At 46.9% G+C, this 25,366-nt stretch overlaps 1 protein-coding gene across 1 annotated transcript in view; it reads left to right on the forward strand.

The window, feature by feature from the left end:
- The first annotated feature begins 8,231 nt into the window (after nt 1–8,231).
- The window catches only part of LOC126548471 (cytochrome P450 4C1-like), a 106,434-nt gene continuing 89,299 nt past the window's right edge, over nt 8,232–25,366 (forward strand). Inside the window, exon 1 of the mRNA XM_050196662.2 lies at nt 8,232–8,484. Coding sequence (XP_050052619.1) covers nt 8,250–8,484 — 235 coding nt within the window. The 5' untranslated portion in view covers nt 8,232–8,249. The remainder of the gene's footprint in view (nt 8,485–25,366) is intronic.

The following is a 25,366-nucleotide window of genomic DNA, read 5'->3' on the forward strand; positions in this document are numbered from 1 at the left end:
GCCCTTGTTACGAAGGATGAAACAACATAGCGCGACGTTTCTTCGGGGAGCGTTCCGCCTTTATAGTCCCCACGAGAGACAGCGCGTCGGATGCCGGAGCGGGAACTTGCACGACAAGAAAAAATCTGAACTCAAACCTTTCGCCAATTAAGGCCGTGCACTAGGTCACGCAAAATCTGAAGTGAATCACACGCCACACTTTGAATAAACCCGCAAGGAAATTAAAAAAATTGTATGTAACAGCCGCGTTCAAGTGAGCAACGCCATTCCGCTCGACATAACAGCTGGCTTGCAGTCTTGCCGAGTCTAGCGCCACGATCACTGTTTGGTAGGAGTCGCCAAGAACGAACTAATAAATTGGAAAATTGATAAAAAATTTACATTTGTTGTTTTAGTACAGCGTAAATATTTGAAATGCAATATTTACTCGTATGACAGTATTCTTATTAAAAATTCCCGAACAATGTTCTTTCAGATTTTTTTTATTTCAATGTTTGTCCACGCCCTTCACCTGATCGCGCTTCAATCTTGCACCACTAACTGATATCTCTGGCGATAGGTTTTGGCCGGTTTTTCGTTCCAAGCTTCTCGACCAATTTAGATGGACCTTGCTTACTCCGTGCCGTGCGGACGGACCGTTATAGTCTGCAACAGTTATTGCGGATTGGCCGCGACGAGGCTATCGCTTTAAAACTCTTCGCGCCTCTACCCGCGATAACAATTTTTGGAGCAAACGTTCGCTATTATAGCGTTCACAATGCAATGTTAAAACCTGTTTTGGCGGCCTCATAGTGCAGAGCTCTAGCTTTAAGATCAACCATCATTTATATCGGTGGCAGCCCCCGCCATATCCCAAAAATTGACGCGGAAACTCCTCTGGGAGTTGTCTAAGCTTGCGTAACCATTGCGCCACTTGCTCATTTCCATGCAGCCCCGTGTAACTATCAATGTTATGAAACTAGATCATGCCAGTACAAACGACAGCGCTGCGACAACCCGAACTGGTGCTAACCGCGGCGCAAGGTACGTTGATAACGTAAACAAAGTACTGCAGGTGGCGGCGCCAAGTGTGCTGATGACGTTCCGATCATCATAAGCCACTATCGCTCTTTAGCGTCTTGTCTATCCGCGTCAAACCATTGTGAGCCGTGACCAAAAGCTCCCAGTGCGAGTGACTTTATTCCAAGCAGAACGTCCTTAAAGCACCTTCAAATTCCGAGGGAAGCAATATTTTGTGAAAATGTGAGGAGCTCAGTCGAGAACAGCGAAGTGAACATAATCACTAGTGATCCCCAATATTTCCACCTTGTCTGCTGGGTAACCAATATACTCACGCAAGATGGTAACCAAAATACTCATGCAGTCACTTTTTCATTAATACCAATGAAGACTTGCAGGAATCAAGGTTGCCATTGTTATACTAAACGAAGCGGTTTGTCGCTAGTGACTCGGTCCTACCAACTCGAAGTTAATATAATTAAATTATCGATTTTATGACCTTTCATTTGATATTCATTACGCTCGCATTGTGTGAAATACCAGAACATCATACTGAGCGTATTACTAATGAGCACTGATAATTGGGTGTGATCGGTCAGCGATGGCAATCAAAGAAATATTCATTTAATGACTTTTTGATTGATATCACTGACGACGTATATGAATAAAGGCTACCACTGTCATACTAAACAAAGTGATTCGTGACCACTACTAACTCAGCCCTACCACTCCTAGTTATCATAAATGAGTCACTGTTTGAATGAATTTTAATTTGATATCCATGACCCTAATGCCATATGAAAGTTAGACTCGGCGTTATCACTGAGCAAAGGAATATTAAGATGTTCATTTAATGACAGTGTTAATGACACCAGTGACGACATACACGAATCAAAACTACCATTGTATCAGTTAAATAATTCATTATAACTACTGGCTTTATCACGCTAGTTCCCAGCCCGTCTCATTGTTGGATCACTGCTTTTATGATATTTCATTTTATGTCCATAACAATAATGGTGTGTAAAACCAAGAACTTAGCATAGTATCTTAGTAACTAGTGATCACTAATAAATATAGTCCTGTTAGTTAGCTGTACTGTGTAGTTACTTATTTAATTGCTAATTAATGCAGTGTAGCTACTGATTGGTTTTCATGAGTAAAGCTGGAACATAATGCTTCTCTTTGTAAATATAAATGAAAACATTTTACCATGCGCTGAAACTAGAGAAAAAATTGCGCGCGCAATCGGGCTAAATGCTTGAATGTCACTCCATAAGCCGTTTCGTCCGTTGCTTCTTGCGGGTTCTGACAGTGTCGTCTTTTCTTATACGCCAGGGCGCGAATTTGCATCAAAGCTGGACATCCGAGTCCACGTGCTTTAACATAATCGACGAGCTATTTCGCGTCAATCCAACGACGGACGAATATTTTGACCCTGTAGTGCTGCTTTTCCGCATAGTAGCTGTAGAAAAGCTCCCCAGGAAAAAAGAAATTCAACCAGCGGAATAAAACCAAACTGGACCTACATATATAGGGAGCCATAGGGTACATGCCACTATGCTCCGTTCCGTGCATATATCAGTCAACGCTATGGAGGCTCTTCTCGCAGTGATTCGTTCGCGCTTGGATATAGTTGGATGTTTCTTTTTTTTTTACCGCAATTGTGCGTAAATGTTTTTTATATAGGCTCAGTATTGAGAGAAACAAGTTTTAATGCTTAGAAACAGACACACTGTGGTATACAGCTGCTATATAATGCGTTGTTTTAGATCATTTTTATTTTCGTTGTTCTTTTGGGGTTTTTTATTTGCAACCCGTGGCGAGGAGGCCTCACGTGCATGCTCGCGAACGCTGTTCACGCGCGGCAAGGCAGGGATGGAACGCGCGGAGTGATAACTTTTCTCAAGCGAACTTCTTGCGTAGCTCCCACAGTGTTGACTGCTATGTATGGAACAGAGTATAGAGTGCAATTAGCGGAAGAATTCTCGCGGGGCTGCAGTCAGCATTTAAGAAATCACCCTATGCCTTTTCAATGTGTCTACAGAAGTGTCCCAGGGAAAAAATACAGCCAGCGGAATTAAACTAGACGCTACATATAGCGTAAGACCGTTGTCGAGATTAAGTGCCTCAAGGGCAATTTGCAAAAAACGAGGCATTGCTCGGCAATCAATGATTTAAAAAGATGCTTGCCTAGAGTTACGCCAACGTCATCACCCAAGGATCGGTTTTGCTGTAGTAGTCGATGTCCCAGATTCCTGGACTTACTAAGTTTAGACACTTCAGTTCACTTGCTCCGCCGTACGCTGCTCGAGGGTCTAGGCGAGCCTGATCACCCCTATACGTTACGAGTTTCGTAAATTGTTGTATTCTGCAGCCGTTCTTTTTTTAAGTGTGCATTTGGATACGCACTAAAGTTTGTTTCTTACTGCACCGAAATAGTTTGTTGAAAATAGGAGCGCTTGAAAAACAACTAACATATGTTACCGGTACGCACTTGCGTTTGCTAAGTGTTTGCGAAAACACAAATATATGGCTTCGTGCCCGTGACACTTTTCAAGGCTAGTAACGACATGCTGACCTTTGCAGAGCCTGTACCTTCACGTACTGCGGCGTTAACTCAGTGCCGCGGGCCCTTTATTGCACTCGTCTGCAGGCAGAGCGATTCGATGCTGACCTCGGTTTCTCTAATGGAATAGTAAGCTGTTGCACTAGTTGGTTTCACACGATTTTTGCAAAGGGGAGAGCAGAAGCGTTGTGGAAAAGGGAGACGTGGACAGGAAAGACACTCACCTGCAACTATGTATATTTTCAGAGACAAAATGATTTCACACAACCTGAAAAGGATGGGGAGAAAACAGGGCGTTGACCTCGTCTTCACAGCTCCTCTCAAGCTTTCTCGGTTGTGCGCATTTGCAAAACGGCCACAACAAGAACAAGACCTGTAAAAGGAAACACACGAAACCGCTCGCCTCCTGTGCTACCGAAGTGGTACATGAGATAGCACTCGACTGTGGGATAGTTTACATTGGGCAGACGGTGCGCTGTCTAAATGACAGGCTAAGAGAACATTCTTCATCTTAAAAGGCCCTGAGCAACTCCGCGCACCTTACTGCGAACTGCAGGGATTGTGGCTGTAAGCCCCTGTTCGATAAAACCGAGATTATAAGCAGATCTAAAGGCAGACTCAGAAGGGAAATCCTCGAGGCTGGTCAGATTCGCGTTCATGCTTACCTTTGTAGCTCCCGTGGTTGCTCAGTGGCTATGGTGTTGAGCTGCTGAGCACGAGGGTGCGGGATCGAATCCCGGCCTCGGCGGCCGCATTTCTATGGGGGCTACAACACCCGTGTACTTAGATTTAGGTGCACGTTAAAGAACCGCAGGTGGTCGAATTTCCGGAGTCCTCCACTACGGCGTGCCTTATAATCAGAAAGTGGTTTTGGCACGTAAAACCCCATAATTTTTTTTACGCTTACCTTTGTATTAGTGCCCCGTCAATGCATCTGACGGATAAGGATTTTACATTCCTCGCCCTTGGCTAAACTTTCTACGCCCCCCTCCTCTGTCACGTCCCCCCCCCCCCGCGTTTTTCTTTTTTTGGGGGGGGGGCGGGGGGGGGGGGGTATGACTTCTGTCAGGCCCCTTGTACGTGCCGTTGTTGCTATCGCCTGAACTATAGCTGCCATTATTGATGTAGTGATGCATGCCCCGTTGTTAGGCAAATATTATATATATATATATTAAAAAGTGAAAAAAAATTTTTTTACAGTTCTCGATGACAGCGCATGCGCAATAACGTTCCTGGTGCTTTGTCTCTTAACATATACTTAGTCGTAAGTGAGCGTCTGTCCTGTCCGCGTCTCCTTTTTCCGCAACGCTTCCGCGCTCCCCTATGCAAAAATCGTCTCTAATGGACTTGAGCCGCAGCATATGATGAGACCTGCGTTGAATGTAGCTACGTCTTCATTTGCACGCCTTTGCGTCTCTTTAGCGAGAGAGAAAGTATGGTTTGCAGCAAATCCAGAGGGCCTGACGTGCTTTGCTGCTCGAGATGCACACGCTTGCGAGATCGCCTTAGCAGCCATTTTGACCTACCGTCGCGCCGCCTATAGTCGCTGGAATAACCGAATAGTTACACGCCCCCATCTATTGGTAACACTACTTTTCTAGTTGGCACATTTGATTCCTTAGCAGTAAGTTCTGCAAGGACTCATGAATGCATATTGCAGACATCGATAAAAGCAGGCAGTGAAACGAGAGAGGCGGAAAACATATGTTTCAGCGACTCGTAATTTCTTAAAATATTAACTCCTTTATGAACTTCAGATAATTGTATATTCTTATCTTTTTCATGTCTTTCGGGATATTTACGACCACCTCGATGACATCAGGTAGTAGCCTCATTCATGCTCCCGTCAAGTCGATGCACGACTGCGCGAAGTGGTCGCTGCCAAGCATGCTTGCCGGAGGTGCTTTCAATTTGTCCCCTCCTAAGCTTACTAGCCATTGTTTGCACAAACCACTCTAAGACCGCGGCAACTAGGATAGAAAAAGCCAGATAAGCGCCTGTAGCACTTAGCTGAACGTATGAAATTTTCAATGATATACGTAGCTTCTTTTTTTTTTTTTTTGGCACACAGTTCAGAAAAGAAAAACACCTCAACATGGGGCTTATCCACAGAAGATTTCTCCGGTTCTCTTTGGTAGGTAGTTCGTGGCCCTACAGGCAGGAATTTCAGGGGGAGAAAAAAAAGAAGAAGCAACTTTAATCCCAAAAATGGCTTACTGCCGAGCGTACGTTCATGCGAAGGGCCGCTACAAGGTCGCGAAAGGTCGGTTTCCCGGACACGATCCCTTAATTACTTCCGGTGGCTTCAGTCGAGGACGCTGGGTGCGCCATTAAGCTTCCTATATTACAGAGATAAGTGCAAATAGCTCCCTGACCGACTCAAGAGCGCATTTGTCCGCTTTCACGAAATTAAGCGAAATTTCGACCCGCGCAACCAGATAGGCGAGAGAGGTAGGTTTTTTTCACGGTCCGCCAAGCACGCGTAAGTGCTACGATATTAGGCTGTTTTGCTGGCTCTGATAAAGTGGCCGCCGCTTTCAAAGGCGTCCTTGGATATTTTTGGCGCTGTTCGCGAGGTATCTATACGCTACGGAATTTGCATTTCATGAAAGCTGACAAAGCTTTGCGGAACCGCTTCCGACCGGCTGTTTGCGTCGTACTGTCGGTCATGCTACCTGTTCACCCGACCGCCGAATAGCGACAGCTGCACATACAGTGTCGAGAACTTTCCTACATCGTACTCGCAAATGCACAGAATGGCTTTCTTGCACATGAGTGGGCAAAGATGGAAAGGCTAGCGGTGAGCACTGAAGCACGGTTTGGAGAAAGTGTGTGACGTCCTTCTTAATTCGTGTCAAGTTCATCTGATGGAAATACTCCCGCTTTTCCCACCGACGAAGAGGCAAGACAATGGAATCGGCGTACCGCTTACCACGAAGTACGTAGGAAATTCTGCTTAGGCTGATGTCGTGTTACTGCAGTTGGCTCCTAACTTCCCCCCCCCCCCCCCCTATTAACCACGTATATTTGATTGACTGACTCTTGAGGATCCTTCGCTATTCAGGGACAGGAAATTTTCGCAAAACGATAATTAATGTGCACTCGGCAGCTTTCGCTATTTCACAGCCTCAATGGAGGCTCGAAAATTGAAGCAAATTAGCTCGCCTACTCTTTTCACAGCACAGTGAGTTCTGGACGAACTGCATGCTCTGAAACCGATAGCCAGACATCTTTGAAGTTTCGTATGCTTTTCCTATATTATTTTTGCGCATTTGCTTATTCAGTAAGAATTGTACTCTACGAACAAAAATGTGAAAATTAAATAAAAGCTGGATGCATAATAATCGCTTTTACCTGAAACACTCAATTCTAATTTCTGGAAGCTTAAATAACTAAGGGAAAGGTTGACGACACAGCGTACGAAACCGTTCTTTCTATACATTTTCGCCACGTTTTCTAGCGACTGCGCTTGAGGAAAATTTGCTGCTACTTCAGGCATGCTCGTACCTGCCCGCGTGCAGACAACGGTTTATCTCTGCCATGACGATCTTAACAGCGAGCTCTCATTCACCACGTTGAGCAAAAGTGATTCTTAGAAAACTAAGGACAACTTCGCAGACTTTAGTCACACATTACGAAAACATGTCAGAAGAAAAATAAAGCGGAAATCTGAGTTCAGGAAACTTCCAACAAAGCCTGCTGGCGTCATGTTTTGTTTATTTTACCACGCCGCACTTCACGTCTCAAATATTCCCCTGTAAGAACGACTCGGGACGTGTTTTGCATGCTGGAGAGAACAAGACGCTGATGTTATCAGTTGTGTGTGTGACGCTAGCATACGGCGTAGTATGGAAGACTTCTAATCTGAAATCGCAGGGTAAGTGGCCGCACGCGTCTTCATTTGCAAAGCTTTCGATAACCAAAAGTGAGTTTCTTCACCTTTCGTTGAAGATATGAAATAAGGGGTGCCCCCGGTCCAGTTTTTTATTTTATTTTCTTCTCCAGCCATGCACGAAACTTGCCATGACAAGTCCTAAGTTTTTTTCTACACACTCTGCTATTATTCTAGCCCGGCGCTCCTTGTATAAATTATTTCTTTGTCTTCCCATTTTTACTTTTGAAAAAGTGACCACGTAGCCCCAAAGCAGCGCACAAAAGCCATTCTTCGGGGCGGATGCGCTTTCCATCTAAATTCTCCCGCCAGGCCTATACGCTCTCAATGATTAGGCAGGCGCTGGTCCCTCACCCTCCCTCTCCTTAAACAATGTAGGCGTGAGTTGCGTGCTCTCCCATCCGCAGGCGAACGCTTCCAGCTTTCCGTCTTTGTGGGGTTTCTTTTCAAGGGGTGCTCTCGTGTCGAATGAATGAAAGGAAAAAAAGTTCGGCCGGCGAGCGTAGAACGTGGATGTGGGGAGGAGGGGAGGGGGGTAGATGCGCAGCGGAGGGTTCGCAGAGGAGGGTAAGGTTTTCGTCTCGAAGGAATGAATGAGAAGACCAGCCATGGGGGAGGATGAAACGCTCGTAATGCAATTCTCGATGCCCCGCTTGCGAAGGGTTACACCACGACGAAGGGCTACCATTTCTTGTTCCATCCCAACTCTCTTAAAAGTGTCGCCGACTGAGCGCCGCGGGACACAGTGAGCCTGACGACGGCAGCGGCGGCGGCACGCGGTCGGAGTCAATGGCGACCACGGCCCAGGCTTTCGGTTTCTTCGCGTACTTTCTGCGGGTTTGGATTCCGTACAGTGTTTTACTCTGCCTCGTCACATGGGTGCTCGGCGTTGTACGGAAGTGGTGGGGCGTGCGACAAGCGCTGAAGCCTCTGCCCGGCCCTCCGGACGCTGTGCCTTTCTGGACCATGCTCAAGATGTATCGATCTCGGCGCTCCGTCATCACCCAGAAGACGGCGGCCACGGGTGAGTACCGGCATCGGCGGCGACATTGGCTGACCAGTAGCACCACGCCGATGGTATGGCTGACTTGTTCCGCTGGCAGACTTCAATGCATTCTTCCAAAAGCGACGAAAGCATCGCCGCTTGCCATGTACCACTGTTTGACAACTCTGTCTCATTTCGGTCGGTACGGTTCCGCAGTGACATGAAGTTAGGTTAAGAATAAAGAAGTTGCTCTTTTAATTGGAAAAGATGAATGCGAGTGTCCCAAAATGGGGAAGAGCTCTCTAACTCTGACGTCTCGTTCCGCCGCCGTTTTGTGTTATCAAAGTAGAACTGGACTTCACATAAGAACTAGACGTCAGGATTGCAAAATCGATTGCTTTCGCTACCACAAACTCCGCTTCGTGATTACGAAAGGACGTCAGAACGTAGTGCGCGAAATTCAAGTCGCATCGAGAATTTTTCAGGTGATCGCTTCAAGTATCACTTGAACAAAAAAAATCTTCCTTATGTTAAAAATTCTGCAGTTTTACGCGGTTCTATACCTAACATCGTGGCTTTCTCATAGCAGTTATACCGATAAGAATATGTACATACTTTGATTGAGGTTGCTTCGGTTGTGCGCTCTCTTTCTATGTATTATTCCAGAGTGCATTAATTTCAGAGAGCTTATCGTCACGCTTTAAAACTGGACGTAATTATCTGCAGCTTCCTGAATGCTGTGTGAAGCACCTGTCATGAGGTTTCCAAATGCAATGATTCTAACTTTCACATCTCCGTACTATTTCTGGCCGGATGGCTCCCAACTTTCTCTTGAATGAATGGTCATTGACCTTGAAGATTTCTGTGGAACCCTCTTAGGGTTGATTATTATTCTATCGGGCTTCGAGTTCTGTATTCGTTCGCCTTGATCTTGCTATCGGCTAGACTTCCGATTGGTTATCAGAGTTGGTAGTATGGTTGTCTGCAGTGAAAGCGGCTGCGTCGAATTCCACTCCCTCGACTAGGACGAATTTTTCTTCAACTTCAAAATTTTCCTTCTGAGGAACCCGCTTTGAGTTTCCTTTTGGGGCTTCATACTTCTCTCAAGTGGAGGCCAATGCTCTCTTAATTTGACTTTTCCCCTACCTTGCGCATTTCAGCAGAAACAATTTGGTTAATTGACACACCATACGTGTTCCCCAGAGAGATGGTTGCTGAATAATAGCACAAAGCTGTCGTCGTCGTCGAGGTGCAGAAAGAAGTTTTGTGCAGCAATAAGTCACCTTATGTTTGTCTCCCAGACACTCAGTTGGGTGCACCTCACTTTGCACGAAATTATTGATTGCCCTCGTCGGTCTTAAGGATGACGCCCACAAAAGCCATCGGGCATTTACCCCCTTGAGCTAGCTGTCGGGCGAACAGTGACGCTCTTGCAGTGCGTCTGACGAACAATTTGTATTGATAACACTGTATGTGCGTTATTCTGTTTGCTCTTATACATTTTCATGAATATTTCATTTTTCTTTTGCCTCCTTTGTATTCACGGCGTCACCACTGGAAAGGGTTCCGTGAAATGAGAGGACTGCGGTGCCCAGTCCGTTTTGTTTTTCCGATGGTTACTTGGAGATCCGTGACAGTGGGTTGGAGCAAACTTGAATAGTCCTCTGCACATACATTCAAGATGCCTGCAGCTAGCGGTAGGCAGGCTGATTTAGGTGCACGTTAAAGGAATGCGGGTGGTCAAAATTGTTCTCGAGTCCCCCACTGCGGCGTGTCTCATAATCAGATCGCAGTTTTGGCACGTAAAGCCCGAAAATTTAGTTTAAGTTAGTTTGAAAATGATAAAGTGTGTTTTGCCTTTAAATTTAATTTGTTTATGATTATGCATAACTTTGTCTCAAAGGGCGTAAATAACGCATTTCGCGAAGATATTAACTAGAACAATAATCTATTTAGTGGCAGGTTTGGGGCACGGAGGTCCGAAGGCCTGTGAGGGTCACATGATTTCTACTCCGGACACGACTTGACTATTGCCGAGCTTCACCGTGTTGCCTAGTGTAATCAGTAAAGAAGATAATGAGTGCGTCGACTAGAGCAGAAAATTGGCAGATCTCTTTTTTTTTAAAGCAGGTTCTTTTTAACACGGAATGTGTCTCATTCTGTGCAACAACGTTATTTCGCGTGTTTATAAACTGCCAAATCACAGAAAATCACATAGCCCTAAAGGGAAAAGAAAGATGTGGCGTCTCGTTACAAACCACTACCATACTAAAGGAAGGTAAAGGAGACGAAAGAAATTTTTGCTTTCCACGCCTAACCCAATTTATTTACGAGCGCTGTGTTCTCCGTAGAAGAAAGCGGGAAGGCAGTAAACGTCCTTTCGCGCGAGCATCTGCCATTATGCTTGTATGTGTCTTTGTTTTCATATGAATAATAGGTGTTATTTACGTCCGTTCCCTTCTGCCGCTGTTGGAAGTCATTACATGATAACTCTTTACCGCTCGCGTGCTACTGCTTCTTTACTTCAGAGGCACACTTCATGTTGTAAGAATGCGGAAAGTTCGAAAGAAATCCACCGAAAGATTTTATTGCGATAGCAATTATATGGGCCCTCCGGCACATTTCCGCCGTCGTCGTCGGCGTCTCCGTGATTTTCTGTATAAAGTCCAAGTGTGATAACACCGGGGCCACGCACCGCATGCTGTAGGTGACAGCGAAAGCATGCGAGGGTGAGCCGACGATGGTGGCTTAATCTTGCCCGCGCAAGGAAGGAAGGCGGAAAGGAACCGCACCGTCTTCCACGGCGCGCAAGGCACCGAGGAGGGGGGGGGGGGGGTGCGTATGGAGCGGCCGCGCGGGCTAGTTGTCACAGGGAGGATAGCTTCGTGTGCGCTACATTATCGCCGCTTAGTTCGACCGCTTAGCACGAACGCCAATTCGCTCACTGCCGCTGCCACTCTTCCTAACGCCAGCGTTTTCACAGCAACTGACCGCACTCATCGAATGAGATGTGTTTGTTTTCCTGTGCGCTCTTGACACCATGCTTCTTAATTTAGTCAATCAGCGAATGTTTACGAATCTATACGGCTGATAAAACTACTATCCTTGCGTTGTATAGCTCTCTACTAATTCGCTATCGCAATCGATGCTTCGCCTTTGGGGCGAAACTGCCACTTTATTTCTACACATGAGAAGGTTAAGACTCAATTTACAGCACACTCGTATAATGGTCATATGTCTTGCGTTTTCGGTGATCATCAAACGTTTTAGCCAACGGAACTCTATGATTTCACACTCATTGCCAGATTGCTTCGTGAGGTTCAACGTCCGCAAGCAACACTGTGGCTATGAAAGATGCCGTAATGAAGAGCTCCGGCTTTATTTTGACCAACCGATGTTCTTTAACGCACACTTAAGTACACGAGTGTTTTTTTGTATTTTCCCCCATCAAAATGCGGCTGCCACAACCGGGCATTAATGAAGTACATGCATCCTCAACCCTTGTTCTGAACGTAGCCTGAACGTATAAGCTAAGCTTAATATTTACATAGGGGCGTCAGGAAATTGGCAATTTCGATTACGACTTCTCCAGGCATTATTCGATTCGTGTTCCATTCCGCAACAGTATACAGGGTCCATTATGAAAATAATGCGCATGATTTTATTATGACGCGATCATAAACCGGTTGGCAAATGTGGCGAGGGTTCTGTCCTACACATGTCGACATTCGCGGTACATAGGATAGGGGCCGAAGATCTGCAAAGACGCAAGGTCTGCACGAAGCTTGTGCCGAAAGTGTTGACGGAAGATCAGAAAGAACTTCGAGTTTTGCGCTGTCAAGAATTGTTGGATTTGATTCAAAATGAGCCGGACTTTCTTAACTCTGTCGTAACCGGAGACGAATCCTGGATGTGCGAGCACGACCCAGAATCGGAAAGGCAGAGCAGCGAGTGGCACACAAGATCATTCCCCCGCCCCAAGAAAGCGCGAATGAGCATCAAAACGATGCTCATTGTCTTCTTTGACGCCCGAGGAATCGTCCATGTTGAGTTTGTGCCGCAGGGAGAAACTGTTAACTCCGCCTTTTACCTGGAGATACTCAAAAGATTGAAACGCCGGGTCGCGCGCGTGAGGGCTGGCATCAAATACATGGTCAAGCTCCAGCATGACAATGCCCCCAGCGGCACGTCCTTCCTCGTTACCAAGTTCTTGGCCTGGAGGACCGCACTCGAAAGAAATGTTCTGGGGACCCGGTGGTCCCCCATCCCCAGGCCCGACTTGGCTCCGTGCGACTTTCTTTTGTTTCCCCGACTGCAGAGAGCGCTGAAAGGAACGCATTGGGAGACCGTGCAAAACATCCAAAAGCATGTCACAGCGTTCCTGAGAGACATTCCCGTCGAGAACTTTCGTGGTGGCTTCCAGGCGTGGCAGACACGTCTCCGGAAGTGTATTGATGCAGGGGGAGAATATTTTGAATAATTTTAAACATTTGTACAGGTCTGGTCAAAAAATTTATTTTCCCAGAAGATGCGCATTACTTTCATAATGGGCCCTGCATTACATATTATTAATGTGAGTTTAAGGTTGGGTAACACAGAATAAGGAATGACTATTTGCGCCCGCGGGAGAAGATGACCTCCTCAAGGTCTCTTCGAGTCCACAATCTCCTCAACAAGCCTCCTCAAGTGTGCTCTTCGCCCATATCAACAGGAAATACGGAGCACCGAGCCTCTAAAAAAGCCTCAGTTTCGGAGATAATTTCTTCGAACCTCAGTTTCTGAGTTTGTTTGTTTGTTTGTGTTTTTACTGCGGGATATCTGTTAGTTACCTGATCAAGGCTCTTGCATCGTTAGCGTATTCATGCATATTTGTTGTCAAGATGCTTGCGAAATACAGTGTTCTTCGACAGTGAACTTGGCTAAATTTGCACTGATCTATCGATCATTTTTTTTTTCTTTAGAAACACCAGCCGGGATTGCTTAGTGGCTATGGTGTTGGGCTGCTAAGCACGAGGTCGCGGGATTGAATCCCGGCCACGGCTGCCGCATTTCGATGAGGGCGAAATGCGAAAACACCCGTGTACTTAGATTTAGGTGCACGTTAAAGAACCCCAGGTGGTCCAAAAATTCGGAGTCCCCCACTATGGCGTCCCTCAGAATCAGAAAGTGGTTTTAGCACGTAAAACCCATAATTTTTCTTTCAAAACACACCATAAGATTCAATATTCCAAGTCAGTTCTCTTGCAAATATTTGTATTCTATACATTTCTAAAGTTTCTTTATTCAAATATTCTTCCATAATATTTTTCTCTATACATACTTAGGTTTGCACTCTGCATCGTTACACTGCATTCTAAGTGGCCGCATGTTTCACTGAATAATGCCATTAGCAGATTCGTAGTTTAAGCACGTTAACAAGAAATGGGTGACATGAATGAAGCAGGGTAGATGGAGAAAATCAAGTGGAATTAATGCCAGTGCTGCTCCCTTTATTTATCAGTGTATTATATGTCCTTCATTACGGCCACATTGACTGAGTACTTGAGCCATCATCCAGCATGGCCCACCCTGTGTGTGCGACAAACCATACGCTAACTCACTGAACTGTAATGCCTGGATGCTAGTTAGAGCGTTGCAATAATGCTTAATGTTTTCACTTTTGATCAGCAGCGCTTCTACGCACTAGCTGCTCAATAGTAACCTGAATGTGAAAACCAAATGAGTTTACGATGAACCCCAGTAAAGGACTTCGGCTGGCATAAGCTTGTTGCCCAAGCAGCAACAAGCGGTACATTGTTTCATAGGGCAACTCAGATTCCTTCTTAGAAGACTGCTCATGTATACAAATGGGAGCAGGATCATGCAACGCATTCTCATTGTAACGTGTCATGGCCTAATCGTGATGTATACGGCAATAGCTCCTTACATTAAGCGTCATGATTCTCAAAAATATACTCAAAAATAATACTTTGTGGCGGAAACATAAAAGATTATTGTCAAAGCGCGTTAATCTTACACTGCTTTTTCACTATGCTTTGCTTGTCTCGGTGTTCCCTATTTTCTTGTCTAGTTGAAGCTTCGTCATTTTGCGCTGCAGTTGCACGGCTCCATCTCGCAATCCAGCGCAGACACAAATGCGAGGCGAACCACTGTGCGCGAACTTCGTCGCAAAGGTGTGTTTTCCTCTTGGTTATAGCGTCATAACCCAACACGCAACGCTTGACGCATCCTTTCTGCCACGGAGTTTGTCCGATCTTGAGGTTGTAACGCATTAACTGGGATGGTCCCAAAGGCGTTGTATTGTCACGTGGAGCCCCAGAGCGCTAGATGCCACGGGGAAGAATAAGGACACAGGCGCGCTCTCACTTCCAAGCGTCTCAAACCGTTTTCTTGCATAAATTAAAGAGTGATAATATTTTTAATCTGTCGTTACATGTTTGCGTCTATGGCCTCGTGAGTTGAGCATAAGGGAACAGCTCTGGGAAACCTCAATTAAAATCCTACCATCGGAGAGGTAATCTTTTTAATGACACCTTCCTTTGTAGCAATCGGCTACGCTTGGGTGGAAGTCTCATTTTCCCTTTAGTAATGACACCTTGTATTCACCCGTTATAACGCAGCGAGCTGCTGGGCAACTTTCCTCTCCCACGCAAAGCCACGCCTCTAGTTCCGCCCTCAGCCACGATGCTCCCCTGCGAGCGCCAAGACCCCTCCCCCCCCCCCCCCCCCTCATTTGAGCCTCCCTAGCGATAAACCTACCAAGCCACGCAAAAACCGGAGGAGGTAGGCAAAAAAAACTTCGCTTAAAAAAAATGCTTCCGCCGCGACCGCGACCGGTGTCAGCATTGGGACATTGTCGCGCTCAACGGCACTATCGCCTTCCCAACACTACAGAAACTGAGATCCGCACTTATAAGCCCTTTTAAATGTATGTATTTAAATGTATGTATGTATGTATGTATGTATGTATGTATGTATGTATGTATGTATGTATGTATGTATGTATGTATGTATGTATGCACTTAACCTCTTTCCTGAAACTTGGGTCAATGGGTATGTACCGCTCGGTGGTACCGCTCTTCAATAAGCTTTTTGGACGCCATCGTTTGTCACAGGTGTGGATCACTGGGTATGTGCCGCTTTTCTTATAGCACATCATCAACAATTACGCACCAATCATAAGACAGTTGCTATTCGTACTAAAGTCGCCAATTATCTTTTAAGAATGGATGCACCGCAATATATATTTTTTTTTGTTAGGGGGCGGGAGGGGGGGGCGAGTCCATTTCTTTAAACTGCGGTGCCCATTCAGTTGCGCAGCATCGAGTGGACGCTTACGTAGAGAGCGCGTTAGGCATTTCGCGCACCTCATTTCTCACATTCTTGCTCGAATATAGTTAGTTTCGTACCCGGACTCACCAGATTGATAGACCGATGCTCTAGCCACTAGTGTGCAGCCGCGTGCATATTAAGGCAGAGTAACACCCTTATTTGCCAACTTCCCTCGTGAAAGCTGGCGCATTGATGCGCTTAGCGCGTGAGTCACGTCGCATGGCAATAATTTACTTATTAAAGTAAGAGTGCGCGCTATGCTAACCTACTATGAAGATAGAAGTTTTACTTCAGGAAAATAAGCCCATTCGTGCGCGCTGTCATTCATTCGTTACCATGTTTGCTGTACCCCAATCCTACATCTTCGGGTTTCATAGCCCAGACGGAAGGACCACAAGGAACAAGGACAAGACGACACGCAAAGCGCTTTGAGTCTCGTCTTGTCCTTGTTTTTTGTGGTTACAAATCGAAGATCATGAACCAAGAAGCCCAAATCTCCACTACCCACTCTACAGTTTCAGGGCGACAAGAATGGCCGTGGTTTGGAGGCTGTGTTTATAGCGGAGCTTTTCTTTTGTCGTCGTCAAATGGGGGCGCTGTGTCGCCAGTGTCGCGACCCAGTGCCACTTAATATCAGGACTCGATGGCAACGAAAGGTCAGTGGGACGCTCACGGGAAAGCTACAAATGAAGCTGCGCATGAGGATAGGGGCTGGACAAGTTTTGAAGGCAGGGAAGCTCAAAGTAAAATTGATTTTGAAAAACAACTGAGGAATATGGAAGAAAGTGGGTGGGCTGCGATAGCCTACATGAAAACCATTGACTCACAGTGGAGAAAAATAACTCGGAAGCTTACCAGCAAATATGCGACCGGTATGGTAAGCAACATGGTAACAAAGAACGTCAAACCCAAAGTCAGAGAGGCTGAGACGATCTCATGGATGGCAGCAATGGAAAAGAAACCTGCTTTGAGTAACTACATATACCCAACACTCTAAGAAAGAAAGGAGTGACCCTTGCGCCATTAAGGAAGAAACGACTTCCCTATGTTCGTCTTTAAATGGAGCAACTTTTCTCCTTCATTCATGGGAGGAACGGTTTGTGCCTTCCAAAACCAACATTGCCGACTCCAGGCAAGCGAAACGAAGCGATGCATGCGACTAGGCCTACCAACTGTGCTAGTTTGCAGCTGGAAAACAACGCACGCCTCATAAGCATAGTGTACGTTACTGATATTTGGAAAAAAAAAAAATCTCCCTAAGCTTTTTTTGGCGCATACAAAGAAGCAGGTGCAAGTACGACAGGATATTTTAGCGATGCCTTCCGCTCGTCTACCACTCTTATCACCTGCCGTTCACGGCCGGCTGATCATGGTAATAACTCGGGCGGAGCGTCCCTCTAACCACTGTAGAAGCGCGAAAAGGGATGCAATCCGAAAATGCATCGCTAGAACATTGCGGTGTTGAACTTACGTAAACATAAGGATATCCATACATCAATTCGTCGCACACACACACACGCATGCTTATGTAAACAACCCGCTCAGTGCCACCTGGAGAGGCTTCAAACGTATAGTTACTGCGCGGTCCGATAGATGGCACTAAAAGCTGTCGAAAAAAAAAAGAAAGCTGAAATTCTATTTTGCACTCACCCTACGGGAAGGTCACGCCAGAACAACACACAACAATTTCACGCACATAATATGCACAACATAGAGCACTTTCGCACATTCTATACACAAACAGAGGAACCGCGACACAAACGCACGGCACATACACCAACACTGCTCGGGCCGCCTTGATTCATATGCCTTAGAACATTCTTATACGGCCATGATGTTTCGACCTGCATTGTAGTGCCAGTGAGTGACTCTCTGTTATACGTAATTGAACAATAAATTTCGACAGAATACTTGTTTGGGTATAGTCACCTGATAGGCACGCCCAATCCACACAGACCTGTTAATATGAAACCGCATTATATTGATTGCTTGTGACTAGCGACTTTCAGTTATCAACTCGGGGGCGATGGCGATCTAAGCCTTTCACTTCGAAGCCGCAGCGTATGGCACTTCAAGAACCGCTGACGATTGCAAAATGCATTCTGTTGACTTCGCTTCAGCATTTTCTCGCCTAATTTCACACAGAAATGCAAACAATCTGCTATCCGCGACTTCCATACGCCGCTGCAAAGCGGGTACGTGCGAGCCGGCGCGCTGTGTGCCGGCAGCTGCAGCGGCCGGACTTGAAGCCGGGCGTATAGTGTAGGGATGAATCTGACCGGGACGCTCAAGCCACCGCTTTCGCGCAAGCCTTCGAAATCATGTTTGGTCTTCCTGTCCACAGACCAAAAGTATTCGGCTACGTCGAGGGCGTCGTTCGCTGGTACACGCTGAGCAGCTGCGTGTGATTTGTAAGGATATAGCGGTTGGATGAGAGCGGAATGTAAATACTATCATAGCATCCAAGAAGGCTACGACACAAGTTATTCGCCGCCATGTCAGGGTACTACTTCATACGAGAACTAAACATTACTCACGCCGATTGGCGTGACCGGCCCCGCTCACCATTGACGATATCAGAAGGATAACTGCTGGTGTCGGTTGCGTTACATCCATATACAGGAGAGTCGTGGTAACGAAGATTGTTGCGATACAGTCTACTAGGCTAAACCCAACTATAACCATAGCGTACATACAGTGGCGGAAGCGTAACCATCGCGACAAGTAACCTGGAAGGATAGCTGCGACTATACCGTCTGTCTCCGAGCGCATCTACTGCAAAGCCGCGTCTGCGCCATGCTAACCATGCTTTCTGCTAGAGAGAGGATCGTTTCACTCCGTACCGACGTTCAAGTTCGACAGTGCCCCACAGCTTTATAGAATCCTGGCACTCGAAACAGTGCACAATCGTGCAGTCCCCATGTGTGTCCCATTAGCTTCGTCTCCCGTTCACGTCTGGGCATATCCGTCTGTCTCGTACCCTTGTGCCTTCCATTAGGCTTTTCGTGCTTTGTAGTATCAATTGTCAGTCTAAATGTTATGTCCGAGAGTGTCTCCTTTTCTTCACACACGCCGACAGCCGTATATGCTAAGTTGCCACGGGGAAGTCAGTAAGTTATTTTTTTTTTCAAATTTATTTTCTGGATACTTTTTGTTTGTACGTTTCATTGTACCGCGCCTTTTAGAAAATACATCTTCTATTGTTGGTCGCCGCTTCCTGTCTCTGTAGTGTCGTGCGCGCTACGCGATGCATCACGGAGAAGCCGCCACTGGGGGGGGGGGAGAGACTCAGACGAACCGGCACGCAAGCGACGCTGGTTATACAGCTGTATATCTGGTTGCATGGTACGCTCATGCACCTCCTTGCTCTGGTGGCAAGGTTTGTGTTCCATCTGTGGATCTGGAGGCGTAGCTTGCGGCGGTGATGCGCTCACACCGCTCGGATACGGGGCGATGGCGCCGGCAAACGTATTTTGCTTTCGCGTCGGAGCCGTCGTGGATGGCGCTTCTAAACGACCACAAATGCATGCATTTGATATAGCTTAACCTTCTCCTCATCCTAATTTCACGCACCAAAACAAGAAGGGTTGGCTGATATTTGCGGTTTCTAGGCCGAGATGCCTGAGTACGGACTCGCCTCGCTGTGCGTCAGCAGCCGGACGCTGCTTTCGAGTATAACTATTCTCGTATCGGAATCAATACTTTCGTATCGCATTCCCTTCGAGCTAGAGGTTCGACACTGATGGTCGCTTCTCATGAAAGGTTTAGACCTCAGGTTATGCTAATTAGCATTACTTTCCGTCTAAAAGATGTTATTGTATCCGATGTTCGGGTCACCGGCGGCGACGACGCAAGATACGCACGCAAGGGAGAAACGTTCCTCCCCTTTTGATTGCCGTGAGAGGGCGCGACATGTGAAGTGCGTGTGAAGGAAGAACTCACCAGCCTGAAGGAAGAAAGCGGCTGGTTCCACGTTTTTCGCTCCCTTTTTTTTTTAATGTGAAGATGAAAAAACGAAATCAGGAAAGAAGCAATTTATGATAACTCCAAGGGAAGCTCCTTACTTTTCGAAGCGAGATCAAGATGACTTAGAACGCATATTTACAAAGCGAGATAGACCGAGGAAGAAGAATCATGTGCTTGCTGCGGTAAAACTAAGGAAACGAAGGAACATGTTTTATTAGAATGTGGAGATATCTGCCCAGCTGTCAATTTGGGCTCTTCTGGCCTCCTGGAAGCCCTTTGGTTTAGTTAAGCATGGGCAAAGCAAACATTTCCGCAATAGAGATTAGTAAGAAGTGATTGGAAGTTTGGTGGCAGAAAAGCAGAGAGATCGCAAACAACGCAGGCGCACAAAAACAAAGTTCCCAATAGTGGTTCTGATAGTTGGATGCTGGGAATTCTTTTTCTTTCTTTTTTTTTCTAATAGGCTGGTAGGACTTTAGCCAAAATAATAGCAATAGCTTGGTGGCGCCAACCACCGCCCCATTTGAAAAGGGACGCTCAAATCATGCATCCATCCATCCGCGACCAAGGACGGTTGTGGAACGTGTTCGCTCCGTGAAGCGCTTTCTGCTTAATTACAGCATGAAGCCAACAGACAATGAAACCATTACAAGGGCAGCTTAGGGGAAATAAAACCTTTTATTGAAATATATTATTACTATTAGTAGTAGTAGTAGTAGTAGTAGTAGTGGTAGTAGAAGTATTGTTGTTGGTGGTGGTGGTGGTGGTGGTAGTGGTAATGTGGTAATTTGGTTCTAAGAACAGTATTAAAACATTTACCCTTCATCGAATCCGGTGAAGGGGAGACAAATCGCAAATATTCGAGTAGCCCCGCGGGTAGCAGGAATGACGTATGCTTCACGAGAGAGAAGGTACGACGTCGCCAAGCTACACTCGAGGTAAAATGCAAAGGCCACCGGCCTGGTCGCCGGGGAGTGTGTCAGCTTCCATTTGTTAGAGCTATATATATTTATACTCGGTCACATGCCTCCGCTGGTCGAGAGATTAAGGGCCGTTCTCTCCGAGCCGCGGGTGCAGCACCAACGCACTTAGGCGGGTATGCACTGTCAAAAATAGCTGCAACCTTTGCACGTGCCTCAGGAGCGCTCGACAATTAGAGTTATCCCAGCTTCCCGTACGGCCACCGGGTCTCTTTGGCAGTAAAAGGAAGAGAAATGGCCGGCAAGCGGGGTGCGTAGATTCAAGGGGCAACGTTGGGCTGTCGTGGACAGCCAGATACACTCTGTGGGTTTCGAGGCCGGACCCAGGCGTTTGTTTGCTTTCAGCCTTGACGTTAGGTAAGATTAGCGAAGCTTCAACGTTTCCTCCAAACGGCGGCGGAAAATCCTGATATATATTCTGAAAGCACTTTGGATGCTAAGCGAGGACATTGCTAGAGAAAATAAACCGTGGCTTTTGGAGCGCTGTGAAACGTTACGACGAGCGCAGTTACCTTTTGCGATTAGACAACGCTCTTGTTACGCCAAGGTCACTCTGCACGAGCAATTAAAAAAATTACAGTGACGTTTTACTTCGCGAATGCAGGTTACACGTAAGCGTATGGGTACCATTTGTATATAATTGCGATAGCAATTATATAGTGTAGTGCACGGACGGAGCCGACGGCTCATAGCTGCATGGGCGCTATGCTCTCGCCGCGAAGTTTTCGTTGAAGTGATAGAAAGCACCAAGGGGGGAGGGAGGGGGGGGGGGCAATTCGCTCGCTGCTGCGGCGACACTTCCTCACGCCAGCGTATGACAGCGAGTGCCCACGGTCATCGAGAGTGAGGTGTTCATGTTTGCCTGTACAGTAGCTGTTGCCTGTAGTTAAATAGTGAATGAATGGAAGTTTATACAGCCGATAAAACTACTATCCTTACTTCATATAGCTGTCTGCTAATTTGCTATCGCAATCGATACATTCTGTTTGGTGTTGCGCTTCCCGGCTTCGCGCAAGACACTGCGCTGGGCTTCCAAACGGGCTGCACGCTGTTGGGGAGTTTCTAAGCTACGGCGTTTTACCTGACACACCCGCATTGTCGCAAGCCGCCTAGCACGTTCCTCTGGAGTCTGCTGGGCACGCGAAGGCCGCGCCTTATGCCGCACTTGTTCAGCTTGTGCCCGTCGCTTGGCGACGACTTCGGGGTCAGTCGACTCGCGCTCGACCTGCCACCGCTTGCGTTGCTGCTCCGTCATTCTCGCTCGGCGCTCGGCCACTCGATCACGAGATGAACCCGGTACCTTCGTAACGCTCACACAACCCGTACCGATTGCCAGAGGAGCTCAACCCAGCGCGCCTCCGCTTACATTCTTCCTCCGCGACGCTTCGCTTCGTTTCTCCATCCCCCGTTCGCTGAACGTTACCTACACTTTCCTCTATGTGGCGTTCAGCCTGCAGACCACACGTACGCTTGCGGACGCGCGCAAGCTCTCGCGTGCGCCCCCACGCATGCGCAGACGGTGCGGCACGGCTCGTGCGCGTCGAAAAGCGGCGCGATCTCGGTGAACAGCTCCTCCCTGTTATCGCGCGCTTGGGCTGCCTTGCGTCGGCGCGCCTGGCTACGCACATACGGCGCGCTACATTCAACTCTCAGTGAAGCAGATTTATATCATGCAAGAAAGTGCTTCTTCTTTCCTTATTGAGCTGATCTAACAGTTATAAAACTATAACAATTACGTTTATATATATCGAAGCATTTCGAAACACTGTCAATAACAACGTACGAAGTGGCGTCTGCCAAGGCGTCTATGAGTCGGCCCGGGTAGCGCGCGCTGTCGCGTGTCTTTGTGGATGCAAACCGCCATTCCTCGCGAGGCGCGGCAGGCGCAAGGCGCGCGGACGCGAGCTTGCACGCTTCCGAAAACGTACGTGTGGTCTGGGCGTTCTCCTTTGCCGCGCGCTCAGCGCTCTCCTTCGTACTCTCCCGGGCGCGCCATTCTCCAGGCGCCTTCCTCCTTTGCTTCCTTCGCGGCTTCAAACAAACATTCGCCAATTTCACTAGCTTGCCAGTTACGCTTGCGCGTAAAAAAAAGAGAGAAGCAGCAGAAAGCTTAGAGCAAATAGCAAGGAGCATGTGTCAAGGCAGAAAAATAAATGCCCCGTTAGAACGGCCGGGTTCAACTTCTGCATTCATTTCATTGTTACATACAACACATTCGCGTTTCCAGACGTTTCAGTAGCAGCTACTAGACACCCACCGCTGTGTGCGCTTTACAAGAAACGACACACAAGTTTATTCAAGCGCCTGATATTTTCCAAGCTGCGTAAAATATCTGTTTTTTTTTTTCCACACCCGCCGTTGTAGTCCCGCGGCTATGGTACTGTGCTGCTGAGCTAGATGTCGTGGATTCAATACCGGCCGTGGCGGCCGCACTTCCACGGAGGCTAAATGCAAGAACCGCTATGTACTTTCGTGTACTTTAAAGAACCCCGGGTATAGTCAAAATTATTCGTAGTCCTTCAATACGGCGTGCCGTATTGATGGACTACTACTACAGTGGTATAGGCGCGCGACACCCCAAAATTTCATGTAATGTTTTCACAGATTATCCCGTTCCTTCACGAATTAATTAATCAATAAGCTATTTACTCTACATCTATTTTTTGCATAAAGCATTATATCTTGCGCATCTCATTTCCCGTATCTTTCGTAGCTTCTAAATTATAGAAAGACACAGCTCTGCTCTACCCGAGTGTAAAGGTTGTCCCATATAACTTAAGCAAAAGTTTTAAAAATGACAGGCAATCCAGATGCGAGTTGAACCGAATGCATAATGTTGGCACTGGCCTAGAGTTACTGCGATAAGAGCCGCATGCCCAGATACCTACACCAGACATAACGCCCTGTGGCGGGTCAGTCTCACTACAGCCGACCTTGTTCATCGATCGCACGTTTGAGAGCTGCACAAAAACAGTGCGCAAGCGCCCTGTCACGTGCTATTTTTTTCATGTTTCGCGGGCTTTCTTTGGAACGCGGAAAAAAAGAACCACGTTGAGATATATGGTGTTGGAAACAATTTATTGAGAGGTTTCTCAAAGTGCTCTACAACTTTGCGTATCACACTGGAGGTCCGCAGCCAATACTTAAAATTTTGATTAATTAAACGTAACTAATCCGTTAGATAAGAAGAAAATAAAAAATAGCCTGGGTAACTCTAGGCCAGTGCCAACATTATGCATTCAGTTCAACTCGCGTCCGGAGTGCCTTTCATGTTTAAAGCGTTGGCACAAATTATGTGCGACAACCTCTATATATATATTTTTTTCACTAAACATTGAGAAGACTTGGCAGCTTAGGCTTACGAAAAATCACGGGACACTATAAACTTGAGTAGTTGCATAAACATAGGGCACAAGTAGGACGCCTGTCTCACCAGCCGCATTGGCAGCGGTGTAAGGGTGTCGTGTGCGCTGGAATATTATGTCGCGTGCGCGTTAATTAGTCGACGAATGCTGGCATTAACTGAGAAGCGTCTCCAGTTATCAACAACAGCCAGAGAAGAAGAAGCCTAGAGAAAGATAAATGGGCGCAATTCTTGTTCCTCCGAAGCTGGAGTCACGCCTAAGACGCTTTGCCCAGAAAAAAGACAGCTTCGTTCAGTTACTGGCCCGGCGCATGCTTCATTAAAAGGCAGTTCTACACGGATGGTCTTGCGTGCTCTGCCAGGTGGTGTGAGGCAGCCTTGACCGACGGAGAAGCAAAGGTCGTATACTGAACGGCTGACTACGCGGCGAGTCAAGGGTGCGAGGACAGACCCTATAATGCGAGCGCAAACAGCCAAAGTGCGGAGGAAAGAGCGGCGCTCGAACACGGCGTCGAAAGGACGATGAATTATACAATAAGGAAAAGGTGTGACACGTGCGGCAAGCCGCATGGATCGGGGAGGCAATATTTCCGCAGAGAAGTGCGACTCGACGACATTCGCAACGCTGGTTGCCGCTCCTGGCTTACATGGTTGCCGGAAGAAATTATAGCGTGCCTGCCAAGCACGCGTCCTATGTATGTTCGAATGTTGCGTGGCTCATGTTAAGTGATCGTGCATTTCACTGCTGCGCATGGAGTGCGCTTAGACACCTTGGTGTAAAAACTATACATGTACGACGTCTATAAGCATCGCTGACTTCACACATACACTTGTTGCAAAACTTAAATAAAGAATTGGCACTAAGCCTCGCTAGCAAGCGCCGTGCAATGTCTTCTCTTTTCTTTTTTCTTTTTTTTTTTGGGGGGGGGGGGGGTGAGCAGAATATTCCATAAATGCCGCAGCCGAATGGTTTCTGAAACTTTATATTTTTACATTGTAATTCGCGACCTTCATCGTAATTGCGATTTTCAAGACAGAGTCATCACTGGAAAGGTCCAGCCAGATCACGTTGCTCCCGCCTTTTTTTTTAGAATACATAGATTTTGTGGAAGAGTCAGCCTTCCTTTATGACGTCAGGGGCGAAGTACGCACTGATAGTTATCTGGGAATTGTTGGGCTGTCTCGTCGAACTTCTGGAAATGCAAAGGTGTTGCGATGGCCTTTGGCGCTTGGGATGTTCATGAGGGTCGAAGTGGCATCGCAAGATAGTAATGCCACA

The sequence above is a fragment of the Dermacentor andersoni genome, chromosome 1 (assembly GCF_023375885.2).
Source record: "Dermacentor andersoni chromosome 1, qqDerAnde1_hic_scaffold, whole genome shotgun sequence".
NCBI lineage: Eukaryota > Metazoa > Arthropoda > Arachnida > Ixodida > Ixodidae > Dermacentor > Dermacentor andersoni.